This window comes from Danio rerio, chromosome 1 (assembly GCF_049306965.1).
Source record: "Danio rerio strain Tuebingen ecotype United States chromosome 1, GRCz12tu, whole genome shotgun sequence".
Lineage (NCBI taxonomy): Eukaryota > Metazoa > Chordata > Actinopteri > Cypriniformes > Danionidae > Danio > Danio rerio.
Window position 1 is genome coordinate 46235001 of NC_133176.1, and position 15958 is coordinate 46250958.

Here is a 15958-nt window from a genome sequence, read left to right on the forward strand (position 1 = left end):
GGGTAAACAGGAGAAAAAAGGCCGTAAGCAAGAATCTTCTAACACAGATTTGATTTACCCTGATTTACCTTAAAAAAAAGAAGAAGAAGAAAAAGAGGAGCCTGCTGATATGGCTTCAGTGGTATTGCATTTGCCAGCAGGCATATGTCACTTTAGCGCCGTCAAAATCCTCACTCGCGGCTGCTGTGTAATCTGATTTACCAGCAGAGGACGAGATGCTTGGAACACCAATTCTGGATTGTTATCAAAACAGGACTGACACGCCTATTAGCGCCTTTCATCCGGGTCTGACGAGTCACCAAATTATAAACTTTCTGAGCAATATTCCGCTGTTTTCTGTCAGATCCGACATTTTGGCAGGAGGGGAGGAAGAAGGGAGCCAGGTTTTTAGCATCCAATCTGGCCGCCGCTCCTTGTGCAGATGCTTTCCTGATGATGGAAGCGAACAAGCACAAGCGAGAGAGGGAGAGACCTTTTCTTGTCGCACACATGTATTCACGTGTAGGCACCGAACCGGTGTTGCCAGATGCACTGCATGATGGGTAACCTGAGGGCTGCAGGCAAGCAAAAATTAGACAAGGAAGTATTGCGCATAGAGGAGCCATCTGCTAGTTTAATTACTAACTAACTTTCTTTCTTTTCTTTCATTATTTTCTTTCTTTCTTTCTTTCCTTCTTTCTTTCTTTCACTCCCTTCCTCCTTTCCTTACATCCCCCTTCCTTTTCTTTTTTTCCTTCCTTCCTTCTTTCTTTGTTTTTCTTCCTTATTTTTCCTTTTTTTTCCTTCACTCTTACCTTCCATACTTTCTTTTCTTTCTTTATTCCTTCCTTCATTCTTTTCTTCCTCCTTCCCTTCCTTCCCCTCCCTTCTTTTTCTTTTTTTTCCTTCTTTAACTTTTCCTTCTTTCTTTTCCTTTCTTCCTTCTTTCCTTCCATCCTTCTTTTTCTTTGTTTTGTTTTCCTTGCATCCTCCTCCACTTCCTTGCCTTCTTTTTCTTTATTTTCCTTCCTTCATTCCCTCTTTCATTCCCTCTTTCTTTCTTACTTTCTTTTCAATCCTTCCATTATCTTTCTCTCATTTACTTCATTCATTTTTCATTCTTTCTTTTCGTTCCCTTCTTTTTCCTTCTATCCTTCCTTGTTCTTGTTTCTTTTTCTATCTTTTACTTCCTTTCCTTCTTCATTCTTTTTTTTCCACTTTCTTTCATTATTTTACTTCCTTACTTTTTTCTTACTTCCTTCATTTCTCCTTCTCCTCCCTCCTTTTTCTTTTTTTTCTTTTCCTTTTTTTCATTTGTTCTTTCCTTCCTTTTTTCCTTCTTTCCTCCCTTGCTTTCTTTTCCTTCCTTTCCAATTTCCTTCCTTTCTTCCGTCCTTCATTCCTTCCTTCCTTCCTTTTTTCCTTTCTTCTTTGTTTCTTTAATCCAACTGCCCCAATGAATCACATGTGAACGTGAAATTCATTAATGACCCCCGGTTTGTGCTTTGTGGTGGGATTTTTTTCTAGTCTGTCCTTTTTCTCCTTTTCTTTCTCTTATTTAATTTTTCATTCTTTCTTTTCCTTTCTTCTTTTTCCTTCCATCCTTACATTTCCTTGTTTTGTTTTTCTTTCTTTCTTTCTTTCTTTCTTTCTTTCTTTCTTTCTTTCTTTCTTTCTTTCTTTCTTTCTTTCTTTCTTTATTCCTTGCTTTCTTTTCCTTCCTTTCCAACTTCCTTCCTTCCTTCCTTCCTTCCTTCCTTCCTTCCTTCTTTCTTTCTTTCTTTCTTTCTTTACTCACTCCCTTCCCTTCACTCCTTTTTATTTCTTTTTTTCCTTCCTTAATTTTTCATTCTCTTTTCCTTCCTTCCTTATTTCCTTCATTCCTTCCTTCCTTCCATCCATCTATCCTTTCTTTCTTTCTTCCTTTCTTTTTTTCCTTCCTTCCCTTTTTTCTTTATTTCTTTTTATTCCCTAACATTTTCGTTCTTTCTTTTCCTTATTTCCCTCTATCCTCCCTTTTCCTCACTTATTCTTTCTTTCTTTCTTTCTTTCTTTCTTTCTTTCTTTCTTTCTGTCTTTCTTCTTCTCTCCCTACCTACCTCCCTTTCTTTCTTTATTTCTTTCTTTCTTTTCCTTCCTTTCCAACTTCCTTCCTTCCTTCCGTCCTTCCTTTCTTCATTCCTTCCCTCCTTCCTTCCTTCCTTCCTTCTCCCTTTAATCCTGGTAAACTGCCCTAATGATTTACATGTGAACTTGAAGTTCATTAATGAGCTCTGTTTTTTTCCACCAATGTGCTTTGTGCTGGCAGTTTTGGATTTAAAATTTGACATTACTTCATATGAGTGAATAACCGAGTAATGGCAACCTCCAATTAGGACCCCTCTCTGTGTCCGCTGACATTTTTGGGGTAATTGTGTTTTCGCAATGGGAGCTTATATAGCTCGAGTGAACACACCGCTATCCTTCGTCCAGGAGACCGGCCGCTAAAAATTCAAATTACACTGTGTGTGATGTCAATTATTCAAATAGATGCTATTTTTAAAAATAGTAAAAGAGAGACCAAGGCGGGATGATTTTGGGCCGGGGGAGCGCAGGGGACGAGGGACCCACAAATCATGTTCTTCACGCTGGGAAATAACAAATACCAATCTAACACTTGAATGAGCTCTAACTCTCTGTACATATTTTGCCCTGACATTGCCTTCTCAAGCCAAGCATTAAATCCTTATCCAATGCACACAGCACTGATAGCTTCAAACATGAACAGGGAAAAAGGACCACACGTTTGTGTATGTGCGCACTCTGCTTGAGAGCTTTATGTGCTTCCGTCCGAATGTTAGTCTAACCTGCTTGATTTACAGAAAAGCGGGCAACCGGAACCCCAAGGTCACTTTACACTTAAATCTAGACATACAAAATAACCCGATTGCTCACCAACATCATTCTTTCTGTGTTTTTCAGGTGGCCAACCTCGCCTGTTCCATCTCCAACAATGAGGAGGGGGTGAAGTTAGTGCGCATGGCTGCTACACAGATCGATAGCCTGTGTCCTCAGGTAAAAAGGCCAGAACCTTCTGCTATCCATCCAGTTTTCTACAACCTTTTGCAGCAGTTTTATGTGCTGTTGACAAATACCAATTTGTCACTTAGTTACTATAATGTACCTTATTTGCAAACACTCTATTTACTTAGCACCATTTGTCTGCCACAACTAACATTATGGCTTAATCAGCCACCCAAAGCACAGAGATTCCTTAAGAAGAGATGTTTGTGTACATTTGTTTTATTGACGATGGCGGCAGTTATTCTTCAAATGATGGAGAAGAGCATAGCCGGGTACATATTCAGATCTGTCACATGTATTAAATATGACTCGCATTACATTTTTTTAGCGATTCGGAGTCTACATGAAATTGCTTTTGCAACCCGCTGGAAAAAAATGGAAGGAATCAGTCAGAGGTAAAATCCACTGGGGACAGGAAAAAAAAGATCTTGGGTTATGTTATATCATATGATAATTCATAATGTAGCCATACTAGTTTTATATCAAGAGAAGGGGAAATGTGTGAGCACTAACTTGTGTTATTTTAACATTTAGTTTTAAAATAAAATCTGTCTTGTTTAAATAAAAAGGGATCACTCATCCTTTAAATATATACATATATCCTCTTTTTACTTCATTAAACAGTTGAGTTTTACCATATTTTGATCCATTAAGCCGGGTCTGAATTGAGTCCTTTTAGCATACACTGAAAAATCTTGGTTGCTTTAAATTTTAAGCTGAATCAATTAAACCTTATGAGTCCATTGAACTTATATTCTGTTAAACTGACTTAAAACAGCTTGCATAACTTATAAACTTAAGTTTGAGCATGGTTAACTTAGTTTAATAGGTTACAATGAAACAAAAACATATGCTGTTATACCTAGTTGATTATATCATTTTTTACAGTGTAGCTTATATTAGCATAAATCATTGAATCGGATTAGACTGTTAGCATCTCTCTCAAAAATGACCAATGAGGTAAGCACTACGTAATGTCATTGTTCCTGCTACAGCCAGTATTTCTAGTCGTATCAGCAACTTTTCATCTTCTATTGGTAAAGAATCTGCTTTAAATTGGAAAATTATTGACACTCTTTGGTCATTTTTTGAGTGAGGTGCTAATGGTCTAATGAGATTAAGTGATCTGTGCTAAGCTATGTGCTCCTGCTAGACCCGGAGATCAGCTGAATGAAAAAAAAATAATAATAATAAACTTTTTTGACTTTTTCGCTTCTGTTGAAGGCAAACAAAGATATTCTGATGAATTTTGGAGACTTGTAACCATTGACATCCACAGTAGAAAAAATAAAATGAAATAAATAAATAAATACCATGGAGGTCAGTGCTTGCTGCTTTTCAACATTCTTCAAAATGTCTTATTTTATTCAATCCAATTCAATTCAGCTTTATTTGTATAGCGCTTTTACAATGTAGATTGTGTCAAAGCAGCTTCACATAAATGGTCATAGTAACTGGAACAGTGTAGTTCAGTTTTTAGTGTTTAAGTTCAGTTTAGTTCAGTTCAGTTTAGCTCAGTTCAGTGTGATTTAATCATTACTGAGAGTTCAAACACTGAAGAGCAGATTCATTTATTAAATAAAATTCATTTTATTTATGATGATTTTTGTGTTCAAATAAAAAAAAATCATACAGGCTTGTAACAAGTGGGGGAGAGTAAATTATGACACATTTCATTTTTGGATGAACTGCTTTCATATCATGATATGATAATATGACATTTTCATATCATGAATGTTATATATTAATATATATATAAATGACATTTCAACAACTATAAGGGATATAAAGTATGTGTACTATTGATATGAAACATGCTTACAGTTTAAGTTTAGGTTCATTAATTCATTAATTCATTCATTTTCTTTTTGGCATAGTCCCTTTATTAATCAGGAGTTGCCACAGCGGAATGAACGGCCTATTAAAAAATAAATAATCATAAATTATTTATTCTTTATTTAATATATAATAATAATTTATAAATAAATAAATATTAAAAACATGTATTTATCAGCACTTTGACTCTTTAGTTACTTTAGAATATTTACCTTCACAATGGTATATTGTTTTTCATACAGGTAATCAATGCAGCCCTGACCTTGGCAGCTCGTCCTCAAAGCAAGGTTGCTCAGGATAACATGGATGTCTTTAAAGACCAGTGGGAGAAGCAAGTGCGCATCCTGACTGAGGCAGTCGATGACATCACTTCCGTTGATGACTTCCTGTCTGTCTCAGGTAAAACAAAAACTGATTTATTTCCAGTTTATTAGCTCATTAAATTAAATTAAATCAAAGTTAAGGTTAAAATAAAATAAAAAAAATATTAAATACAAAATATAATTACATTAAATTAAATTTGGATTTGTAGTAATGCGCAAACTATTGATGTCATTTCTTCTTTTTCTTCTAAAAAACAAAACAAAACACATTGTCTTTCAAAACATTAAATTATAATTGGACAAATTAACATTAAATGTATGACATTTACAAAAAAAAAATTTAGGCAACAATACCAGTGTTTGATGAAAACATTTATTTTTAACAATTGTTTTAATAAAAAAAAAATACATTTCCAATATCTTTATTTTGAATTTGGAACAAACGTAACAAACTATTAACATTTTAATCAAACACATATCGAGTAAAATTCATAGAAACTGGTCATTCTTAAGTGTTCTCTATTATTATTATTTTTTTTTTGAATTTCTCAACATTTTTCATAATAGTAAGTGTGTGTGCTTGAGCTGCAGTATTTGTGGTCTGTTTGAAACCACAATTGAGTGCTTCCTGCTTGATGGTGATCATTAAATCATTCTGCGTACATACATTTACAACATTTTGAGAGCTTTTTAAGATGCTTTTTTCCTTTTTTTTAATGTAAATATCCATCATTCTCCTCTCAATGTCTAAACCCTCCACTCTAAGCTTGGCACTAGAAATGCAATGTCTTTATTTTTTCCTCTATATAACAGACACTAAAACATAGCCTTAATCATTAAGTTCCTATTATCTTAAATGGGAATGCAAATCCTAACGCTGAATTGCAATGTAAAGGGCTACACAATTCAACATAAATATAAGTAATTATGACCCTTTGTGTGTGTGTAGCCTTGCTTTTTGAAATACTGTTCATGCACATGGTGTTATTATTTTGTCCAAGGCTGATGAAAAAGATTATTGTATTTACTGTGGCATTTATTATGTCGCTATTTTACTGTATCAGTGTACATTCAGTTAAGAAAAGGGAACAAAAGCTGTAACAGGGTGGTTCATTTTTCAAAAAAGTACACCATTTTACCTTATTTAAGCCAATAGGGTGCATATTAGTGCCTGAAGGTACACATTAGTAGATAAAGTGTACCTTAATGATACATTTTACCACCCTTTGAAAGGATACAGCCACAGTATTTAGACTCAAATCATTAGCATATTTAGGCTAATATTAAGGCTAAATTATAGTTATGAAAAAATTAAATTAAATTAAATTAAATTAAATTAAATTAAATTAAATTAAATTAAATTAAATTAAACCAAATTAGGAGACTGATTGGAAACACTAAATTTGTCAGGATTTGTATATGTTTGGGTATAATGTTAAAAGAAAAAAAGTATTGCATTTAAATTGTTTTTATTTAATGACTCAAGGAGCAAAATGAGTTTTTTGAATAATAAAATAAAATGAAACTAAAACAACCCTGAGGGGGAAATTATACCAAAAAGTCATGGTCTGGTAGGGAAGTGCAGGGCTGGACATGACAGGAGAAGGTGATAAACGGCATATGACAAACTGGCACAGGAGATCAGACAAAAGAAAGCTATAAACAAGCAAATTGACAAACAAACAGGTGAACATTATAAACTAATAATTGAATAACAAGGAGAGTGGAAGTAGACAATAGACAGGAGAGCACATGACACAATAGTGAGAAGGAACACTGTGCCATGAACAAACAACACACATCAGGAGTCCGTTCTTCATACGTGGATTACTCAATTAGCTGGATTTGTTTATTGAAAATTTGACACGATCCAGGATCGTTTTGTTCTTCAAAACTCATGCGAGAGTTGTTGTCATAGCAACAGGTCTGGTAGCTCAAGTCTGCTTGGGAGCAGGCTCATTTTATATAAACAGGAATAGATCGGCTCATTTCAATCAAAGGTAATACTGAAAGTATGTACCGAATTCTGATATCTTCGTCCAATAGTAACCTATAGATTAAATACACTTGGGAAAAAAAAGTTTAAAAAGGCTTAAATATATACACATTTATAATTTATAATAATGAATAATATTTGATATTAAATAATTAATAATATTTGTGTTTATAAACATAGAAGGTTAAAAATATATATAAATAAAACATAGTAAATAAAAGTACAAAACGGGGTGGTTCTCCACAAAGGGATCAAAGAGAACATTTATTAATATGGACTTTTTAGATACAAATGCATACTATTTAAAGTACTGATCCAGCTTTAGTACAATCTCTGTAAGATAATAGACATGCACAATTTTCTACAGTTTTTGTGTTTGTTTGTTTTTTTTTATAAAGGATTAATAATTTATGCAGTCAACATACATGTTTTGACAGCTAATATGCCGGAGATTTGATGCTTTGCAAAAGTTGAAGATGCCTTTACCTAATTCAAAATGCTTTTTTGATGCAAAATTCATTTAAATCTCATACGCCAATTAAGAAACTTGGGGACTACAGTAAAGAAAATCTGATCTAAAATGTAAAACTAAATAAATTAATAAATCCTCTTGACACATGAAAGTGTAAAGCCTGTAGCCTACATTAAATGTGGAAAGTTATTGCGATTCATATTTAACAAAACGTTTACTATGAATTTTATATCATTTTGCTCACATGGACAATTGAATATTAATCAGATGATGTCATTACGCTGCTGTGCCATAAGCCAATCGCTGCATTGCTGATCATGACTTCGAGGATCGATAGATCTGTCCTTCACAATACAAACAGCAATCTCAGATCAGTTCATCCTGACAATTTAGTCTGATTCGCTACTTGTTTGAAGAACCAAATTAGCCAGAGATCAGTTATCAAGATTAAAAGATCTAGGATCTGTATAATAATCTTAGATCATTTAAACGAGGTACGAAGAACGGACCACACCAATGTCTGGACGCAATCAAAACAAAAATCAAAGTGGCAGAATCCTAACACCCTCGATCCTTTTTTTTTTTTTTTTTTTCAGAATATTGAAACAAATATTTTAATTTTAGTGTAATTGGAAATCAGGATTATGCCACTAATTTTTGTTTTATTAACTCCAACAAACATTGATGGCGTCTTACAAATATTTATAAATGTAGTGGCCTGATTTTTAAAGGACTTTTCTTTCATTTATATTTTTGCACAAAAATATAGAGTTCATATAGAGTTAAAGTCAGAATTATTAGCCCCCCTGTTTATTTTTCCCCCATTTCTGTTTAACGGAGATATTTTTTTCAACACATTTCTAAATATAATAGTTTTAATAACTCATTTCTAATAACTGATTGATTTGATCTTTGCCATGATGACAGTAAATAATATTTTACTAGATATTTTTCAAGACAATTCTATACAGCTTAAAGTAATATTTAAAGGCTTAACCAGGTTAATTAGGTTAACTAGGCAGTAATTAGTAATTAGGCAAGTTATTGTATGACAATGCTTTGTTCTGTAGACTAACGGAAAAAAAAAAAAAAAAATATATATATATATATATATATATACATATATATATATATATATATATATATATATATATATATATATATATATATATATATATATATATATATGTGTATATATATATATATATATATATATATATATRTGTGTATATRTATATATATATATATATATATATATATATATATATATATATATATATATATATATATATATATATATACACACACACCTTAAAGGGGTTAATAAATTTGACCATAAATGAATTTTTAAAAAAAAAATATTAAAAACAGCTTTTATTCTAGCCGAAATAAAACAAATAAGACTTTCTCTAGAAGAAAAAATATTATCAGACATACTGTGAAAATTTCCTTGCTCTGTTAAACATCATTTTGAAAATATTTAAAAAAGAAAAAAATAATTAAAATTGGTCTAAATATTCTGACTTCAACTGAATATGATTTTCATTTGTTTTATATTGTTATCAACCATGGCACACACAATAAACCAGTCAATGTTCAGGAATACTGTTATTACCATTGTTGATATCCTAAAACACAATAAAGTTTAGGTCAGATAAATGTCATTTTACTCAAACACATAACTATCCAGAGAAACCGAGAATTTCTAAGAACTCGTTTCTCTTACTTTAAACTCTTGACCAGGTGCAGAATGTACTGTATATGTCATGAATACTTTCTCTGGAATGTAATTTCAGCCATTATTGCTGATGAATAAGGTAATCACGTTTTACTTAAATATTTCTTTGTGCAATTAGTCTAAATTGATTTTTAAAATATTTTTTTATTAGAACAGTTTTTTCTTTTGCCAAAAAAGGCACACTAAGTTCTCAATCTCAATCTCACCTCCTACCTCTTTATTTCTTGCTGCATATAGAGTAATCAGAACTCTCAGAATTCTGAACACACACACTGTAAAAACTGCTGGGTTCCACACAATTCCTACATGTTGTACCAACACAAATCGATTAGATTAACTGTTGTTGTTTTTTTTTTTGTTTTTTTTGTAGTTTTTTTTTTTTTTTTACAAATTTAAGTATATTGAACATAAAACAATTTAAGTTGTTACTAAAAAAAAAGAAGAACTCTATTGTTATTTCAAATAATTAGCTTGAACAAGCATCCAATGTCATTTTTGAGCGCTCAAACAATTATTCAAATCAAATTACTTTTATTGTCAAATCATCTGCAGCATGTGTGCTATGATGAGTAAAAAACTTAGTTTAAATCTACTATAGGTTTTCATTTATTATAGTTAGATTTAATATGGCATACACATACTGTAATATAGCTTTGTGATTACAAAGCAGGGATCAGAATAAGTCAACACTAAATGCAAAGCAAATAAATGAATGAATTAGTGGCCTATTGTGGGCCAGGTCTTTTATATATCTGACAGGTCCGTGTGGGCTGCAAATGAAATGAAACAGGAGGTAATATTGGTATGCAGCCCATTGTTTGTTGTCCAGAAACTGGTGCAAGCGGAGCATTCCAGTTTAGAAAAAAAAATTCTCCTGCAAACCTGTAAATAAAACATGTCAGGAATCAACAATAAGGATTTGTTGTTGTTGGTGGTGTTATTATTATTATTCCGGAAATCCTCCATCGGTTAGGCTCCTGTTGGAGATTAATACCTGACCTGCCAAGATTTTTACTCTACACAAAGGAAATATGAATTGTTAGCAACCTATTTTTGTATTTTTGTTTAAGAGATAATATATTTTAATAGCTGACACATGGACATGTTTTACTGTGTGTGTTTTTTTTTCTGGTTATGGTTTGTTTGAATGAATTAGTAATGTGAGAATTACATTTCCCTTAAAGAGCTTAGTGCCATATACTATTTTTCACATGTTTGAAAAGAGTCAAGCTTTTAGGGATTAAAGTACAATGTCTGCAATGCATTGTACTGTTGATTTACTATATAGTGATTGTTTAGCTAACAAAATGTCTTTCTGGAGAAAAGAAGAAACAAAAACTTCCATAAAACAATACTGAAAAAAAGGCTAAAAAACTATTTTTCTACTACCCCTACTACTACTATTACACCATTTTACTTTATTTAAGCCAACAGGGTATGTATTAGTGCCTGAAGGTACACATTAGTAAATAACATGTACATTGATGATATATTTTAACACCCTTTGAAATATATATATATATATATATATATATATATATATATATATATATATATATATATATATATATATATATATATATATATATATATATATATGTATGTACAGTGCATCCAAAAAGTATTCATACATTCATCCATTTTTTCCACATTTTTTTACAGCCTTATTTCTAAATGGATTAAATTAATTTCCTCAAATTCCACACACAATAGCCTATATTGACAATGTGTAAAAAGATTTTTTGAAATTGTTGCAAATTTATTAAAAAAAAAAAAAAAAAAAAAAAGCTAAAAATGACATATACATGGATACAGCCTTTGCCGTGAAGCTCTAAATTAAGCTCAGGTACATTCTGTGTCCACTGATTATTCTTCAGATGTTTCAGCAGCTTAATTGGAGTTCACCTGTGGTAAATTCAGTTGATTGGACATGATTTGAAAATACATACACCTGTCTATATAAGGTCCCAGGGTTAATAGTGCATGTCAAAGCACAAACCAAGCATAAAGACAAAGGAATTGTCTTTAGACCTTTGAGACAAGATTGTGTTGAGGCACAAGGCTGGGTAAGGTTACACAAAATTTTTTGCTGTTCTGAAAGTTTCAATGAGCACAGTGGCCTCCATCATTCGTAAGTTGAAGATGTTTGGAACCACCAGGACTCTTCCTAGAGCTGGCCGGCCATCTAAGCTGAGTGATCAGGGGAGAAGGACCTTCGCCAGGGAGGTGATCAATAACCCAATGGTCACTCTGTCTGAGCTCCAGCATTCTTCAGTGAAGAGAGGCAGCAATCCACCAATCAGGCCTGTATGGTAGAGTGGCCAGACGGAAGCCTGGAATTTGTCAAAAGGCATCTTAAGGACTCTCAGACCATAAGAAACCAAGTTCTCTGGTCTGATGAGACTAAAACTGAACTCTTTGGAGTGAATTCCAGTCGTTACGTTTGGAGAATACCAGGTACTGCTCATCACCAGGCTGATACCATCCCTACAGTGAAGCATGGTGGTGGCAGCATCATGCTGTGGGGATGTTTTTCAGCAGCAGGAACCGGAGAACTAGTCATGATAGAGGGAGTGATGAATGCAGCAATGTACAGAGACATCCTGAATGAAAACCTGCTTCAGAGTGCTCTTGACCTCAGACTGGGTCGACGCTTCATCTTCCAGCAGGACACTGACCCAAAGCACACCGCCAAAATATCAACGAAGTGGCTTCACAACAACTCAGTGAATGTCTTTAAGTGGCCCAGCCAGAGCCCAGACCTAAATCCTATTGAACATCTCTGGAGAGATCTGAAAATGGCTGTACACCATCGCTTCCCATCCAACCTGATAGAGCTTGAGAGGTACTGCATTGAGAAAATGGCAAAACTTCCCAAAGACAGGTGCGCCAAGCTTGTGGCATCATATTCAAAAAGACTTGAGGCTGTAATTGCTGCTAAAGGTGCATCAACAAAGTATTGAGCAAACGCTGTGAATACTTTTGTACATGTGATTTTTCAAGGTTTTTATTTGTAATAAATTTGCAACAATTTCAAAAAAAATATTTTTCACATTGTCATTATGGGGTAATGTATGTAAAATGTCTAGCAAAGAAATTTATTTAATCCATTTTGGAATAAGGCTGTAACATTAAAAAATGTGGAAGGAGTCTTCAAAAAAAATAAAAAATAAAAACGTGAAAGGTGTTTACGTGAATTTCCGTAAACACAGCAATGACGTCGCATTCGCCATGTGCTTTCAAGCGAACTAGCTGACACGTTGAGTATAAACCAAGTTTAACACACTATCTGTGATTTCTTTCAAAGTGAAGATGTAAACAGAATGTTTTGCCAAGGCACGGGGGGTCATCAATACTTAAAGACTGAAAAGAAAATTCCTAAAATATTAAGGCTGAAAATATTTCTAGTGCAGAGGGCAGACGTGTTTTACCATGGTATTTGAAAAGGCCACTGTATTTATGGAACCGGTTGATCTTTGTTCTTTTGATCTCCGGTTTTACTCGTTTTTCCATTTGGTTTAGTCCGCCCTGAATTCAGTAACGTCATGCTTTTTTTTTAAATGCCTCTAAGCCAGTCTATTTCTTGTTCTTCAGTTGCTTAATCCAGATCTATATATCAACTTATAGATCAGTTCAGGCAGTGCTTTGAACATCCGACTAGCCAGTGTTTTTCTTTTCTTTAATCAGTTGGAATAAGTGTGTTTCCCCCTATCTTTTTATTTGGTTTAGCCAGGTCTCATTTTAGCTTTTTTTTTTTTTTTTTTTTTTTTTTGCTCAATTGTAAAAACCTTGATTTCTAAATATATAATTTCTAAATATGTATTGTTTTATCCATATGTAAAATCAGCTTATAGATCAGTGCACTTTGACCTGTTGCCAGAAAGAAATGAAAGAAAAACAAAGCATTTTAAAGCAAGTTACTTAAAGAAGGCTCTTATCAGAATAGGAGACAAATAACACCCTCATTAAGAAAGCAGAGTTTAATGAGGGCCACACACAGAGATGTGTTTTGAAAGCCTCTGTGATGTTTCTTTCATGCAGGTTTAGGAGAATGATGGCATTAGAAAACATCTTGTGTTCATGGCTGATTCAGGACCACAAAGACAACAACATATTCTTTCTTTCTTTCTTTCTTTCTTTCTTTCTTTCTTTCTTTCTTTCTTTTTTACTTTTCCTCCATTCCTTTGTTTTCTATTCTTTATTTTTTCTTTAATTTCCTTTCTTTCTTTCTTTCTTTCTTTCTTTCTTTCTTTCATTTTTTTCCTTTCCTCCTTTTTCTTTTATTTTCCTTCATTTCTTTTTCTTTCATTATTTCTTTTTTTTCCTTTTCATATTCTTACTTCATTTTTCTTATCCTCTTTCCTTCTTTCCTTGCCATTTCTTTTTCTTCTTCTTCTTTCTTTCTTCATTCTTTCTATTCCTTCCTTTCTTTTTTCGTTTCCTTTCTTCTTTCAATCCTCCCTCCCTCCCCCCCTCCCTCCCTCTCTTTCTTTCTTTCTTTCTTTCTTTCAATCTTTCTTCATTCCTCCCTCTCTCCCTCCTTCTTTTCTTCCTTTTTTCTTTCTTTCTCTCATTTTTTTCGTTTTCTTTTCCTTCCTTCCTTCCTTTATTTTTCTTTTGTTTCCTTCCTTCCTTCCTTTTTTGTTTTTCTTTCCCATCATTCTTTTTCTTTTATTTTCCTTCATTTCTTCTTTTTTAGTATTTTTCTTTTCCTTTCTATTGTCATCCTTTATTTTTCTTATCTCCTTTTCCTTCTTTCCTTGCCATGTCCTTATTTCTTTTCCTTCCATTTTTTCATTTTTCTTTTCCTTCATTCCTTTGTTTTTATTTTTTCTTTTCCTTTTTTCCTTCCTTCCTTCCTTCCTTACTTCTTTCATTATCTTCCTTCCCTACCTTCCTTTTTTTCTTTTCCTTTCCTCATTTTTTTCTTTTTTTTTACTAATTTCAATAATAGTTTGTTATTTAATAATTTGTTTTATGCCGTTCATTCATTTATTCATTCATTCATTTTTGAAATAAAATGTATCTCTAATATTTACAAACAAAATTAAACCTTTAAAAGATGCACTGGAAAAAAAAAAAAACACTCACTCAAACTAAACACCCTTTTTCCTCAATGTCTCCACAGAAAACCACATTCTGGAGGATGTGAACAAGTGTGTGATCGCCCTGCAGGAGGGGGACGTGGACACTCTGGACAGGACAGCAGGGGCGATCCGGGGCCGAGCTGCTCGTGTGGTACACATTATTAATGCTGAGATGGAGAACTACGAGCCTGGCGTTTACACAGAGCGCGTTCTGGAGTCCATCAAGCTGCTCTCTGAAACTGGTGAGAACTAAGAATGCACATGCAGACACACACACCTGGGCCCCCATATCATCTTATACTCACAAAAGCAGAAACGTATGGTAGAGAAAGGGGACAGATGGACAGAGGAGACCAGGAGGAAGCACTTGGAAGAAGGAAGTTAGAGGCGAGAAGGGTAGACAGACGAGAAAAGATGGCAGGGCCGGAGATGCCACCTGTTCCCTCCTCTGGCACTCATCCTTCGCTCATTCATTTTTCATCTGTTTTCCCCAACCCCTCCACCTTTTGCAGTCTAGTGCCAGCTTTCAGGAGGCGGCAATTTAGACTCTGACAGACGAGGCCGAGGGCCAAAACATACCAAGTAATGCTGAGATTTGCGCATAGCCTTCTCTGTGCTTTCAAGACACGGTTTCACTGCTATCTTAGGTGTTAATGTGCGAGAAACATCTCACCTGACACGTTTTGATGTAGTTGTTTCGTCTAAATGCGGTTCTGCGATTGTTTGGAACCAACAAATGGAGGGTGGCTGGAAAATGAGCACTCAAAATATTATTCTGGCGGCGGCGGTGCTTTGTACTGCGTCTGTTTGTGTCTGAAACATTACATTAGAATTTTCTGACAGCCGGCTTTGTTTAGAAGACCGAGTGGAATATGAGAGGAGAAAAATAATGTTCCTTTTTTGTTGTTGATGCATTTTGTTATTATGAAATTACAGATTTAATCATATTATTACAGCTAGTTTGACAGAAAAAGTCAAAAGATAAGTTTAAGGTGAACAAGGAAGGTATAAATAGACTCAGGACGTGTCTGAATAAGGTGTTGGTATTTATTTGGGGGAATTGGGGGGGGGGGGGGGGGGGTGGAAGGCTCCAGCCGTTATTAACAGAAATAGCATTGTTAATACATGTTAAAAAGTCAAGTCCTTAATCCAGATCTACGCTGCCTGACAGAAGTCTTGTTTTCAATTCCAGTTGTAAGAGCAACAAATAATAACTTGACTTCTAATTGATCATTTGGAAAAGTGGCAGAAGAATCTGTTGAGCTGCATCACAATCATCACAAATACTGCTGAAGATGGAACACACAATGACCAAAGATTCTAACGGAAATCAGTCAAGTTTGGTGAAGGAAAATGGTTTGGGGTTACATTCAGTAAGGGGCGTGGGAGAGATCTGCAGAGTGGATGGCAGCATCAACATCCTTAGGCATCAAGACATTTGTGCTGCCCATTACATTACAAACA

At 33.9% G+C, this 15958-nt stretch overlaps 1 protein-coding gene across 4 annotated transcripts in view; it reads left to right on the top strand.

Annotated features, from left to right (window-relative positions):
* The window catches only part of ctnna2 (catenin (cadherin-associated protein), alpha 2), an 814561-nt gene that overhangs the window by 755586 nt on the left and 43017 nt on the right, over nucleotides 1-15958 (top strand). For all 4 annotated transcript variants that reach the window (XM_005160072.6, NM_001159372.1, XM_073948054.1 and 1 more), the window contains 3 exons: nucleotides 2941-3033; nucleotides 5121-5277; nucleotides 14536-14736. In XM_005160072.6, the coding sequence (XP_005160129.1) occupies nucleotides 2941-3033; nucleotides 5121-5277; nucleotides 14536-14736 (451 nt within the window). The remainder of the gene's footprint in view (nucleotides 1-2940; nucleotides 3034-5120; nucleotides 5278-14535; nucleotides 14737-15958) is intronic.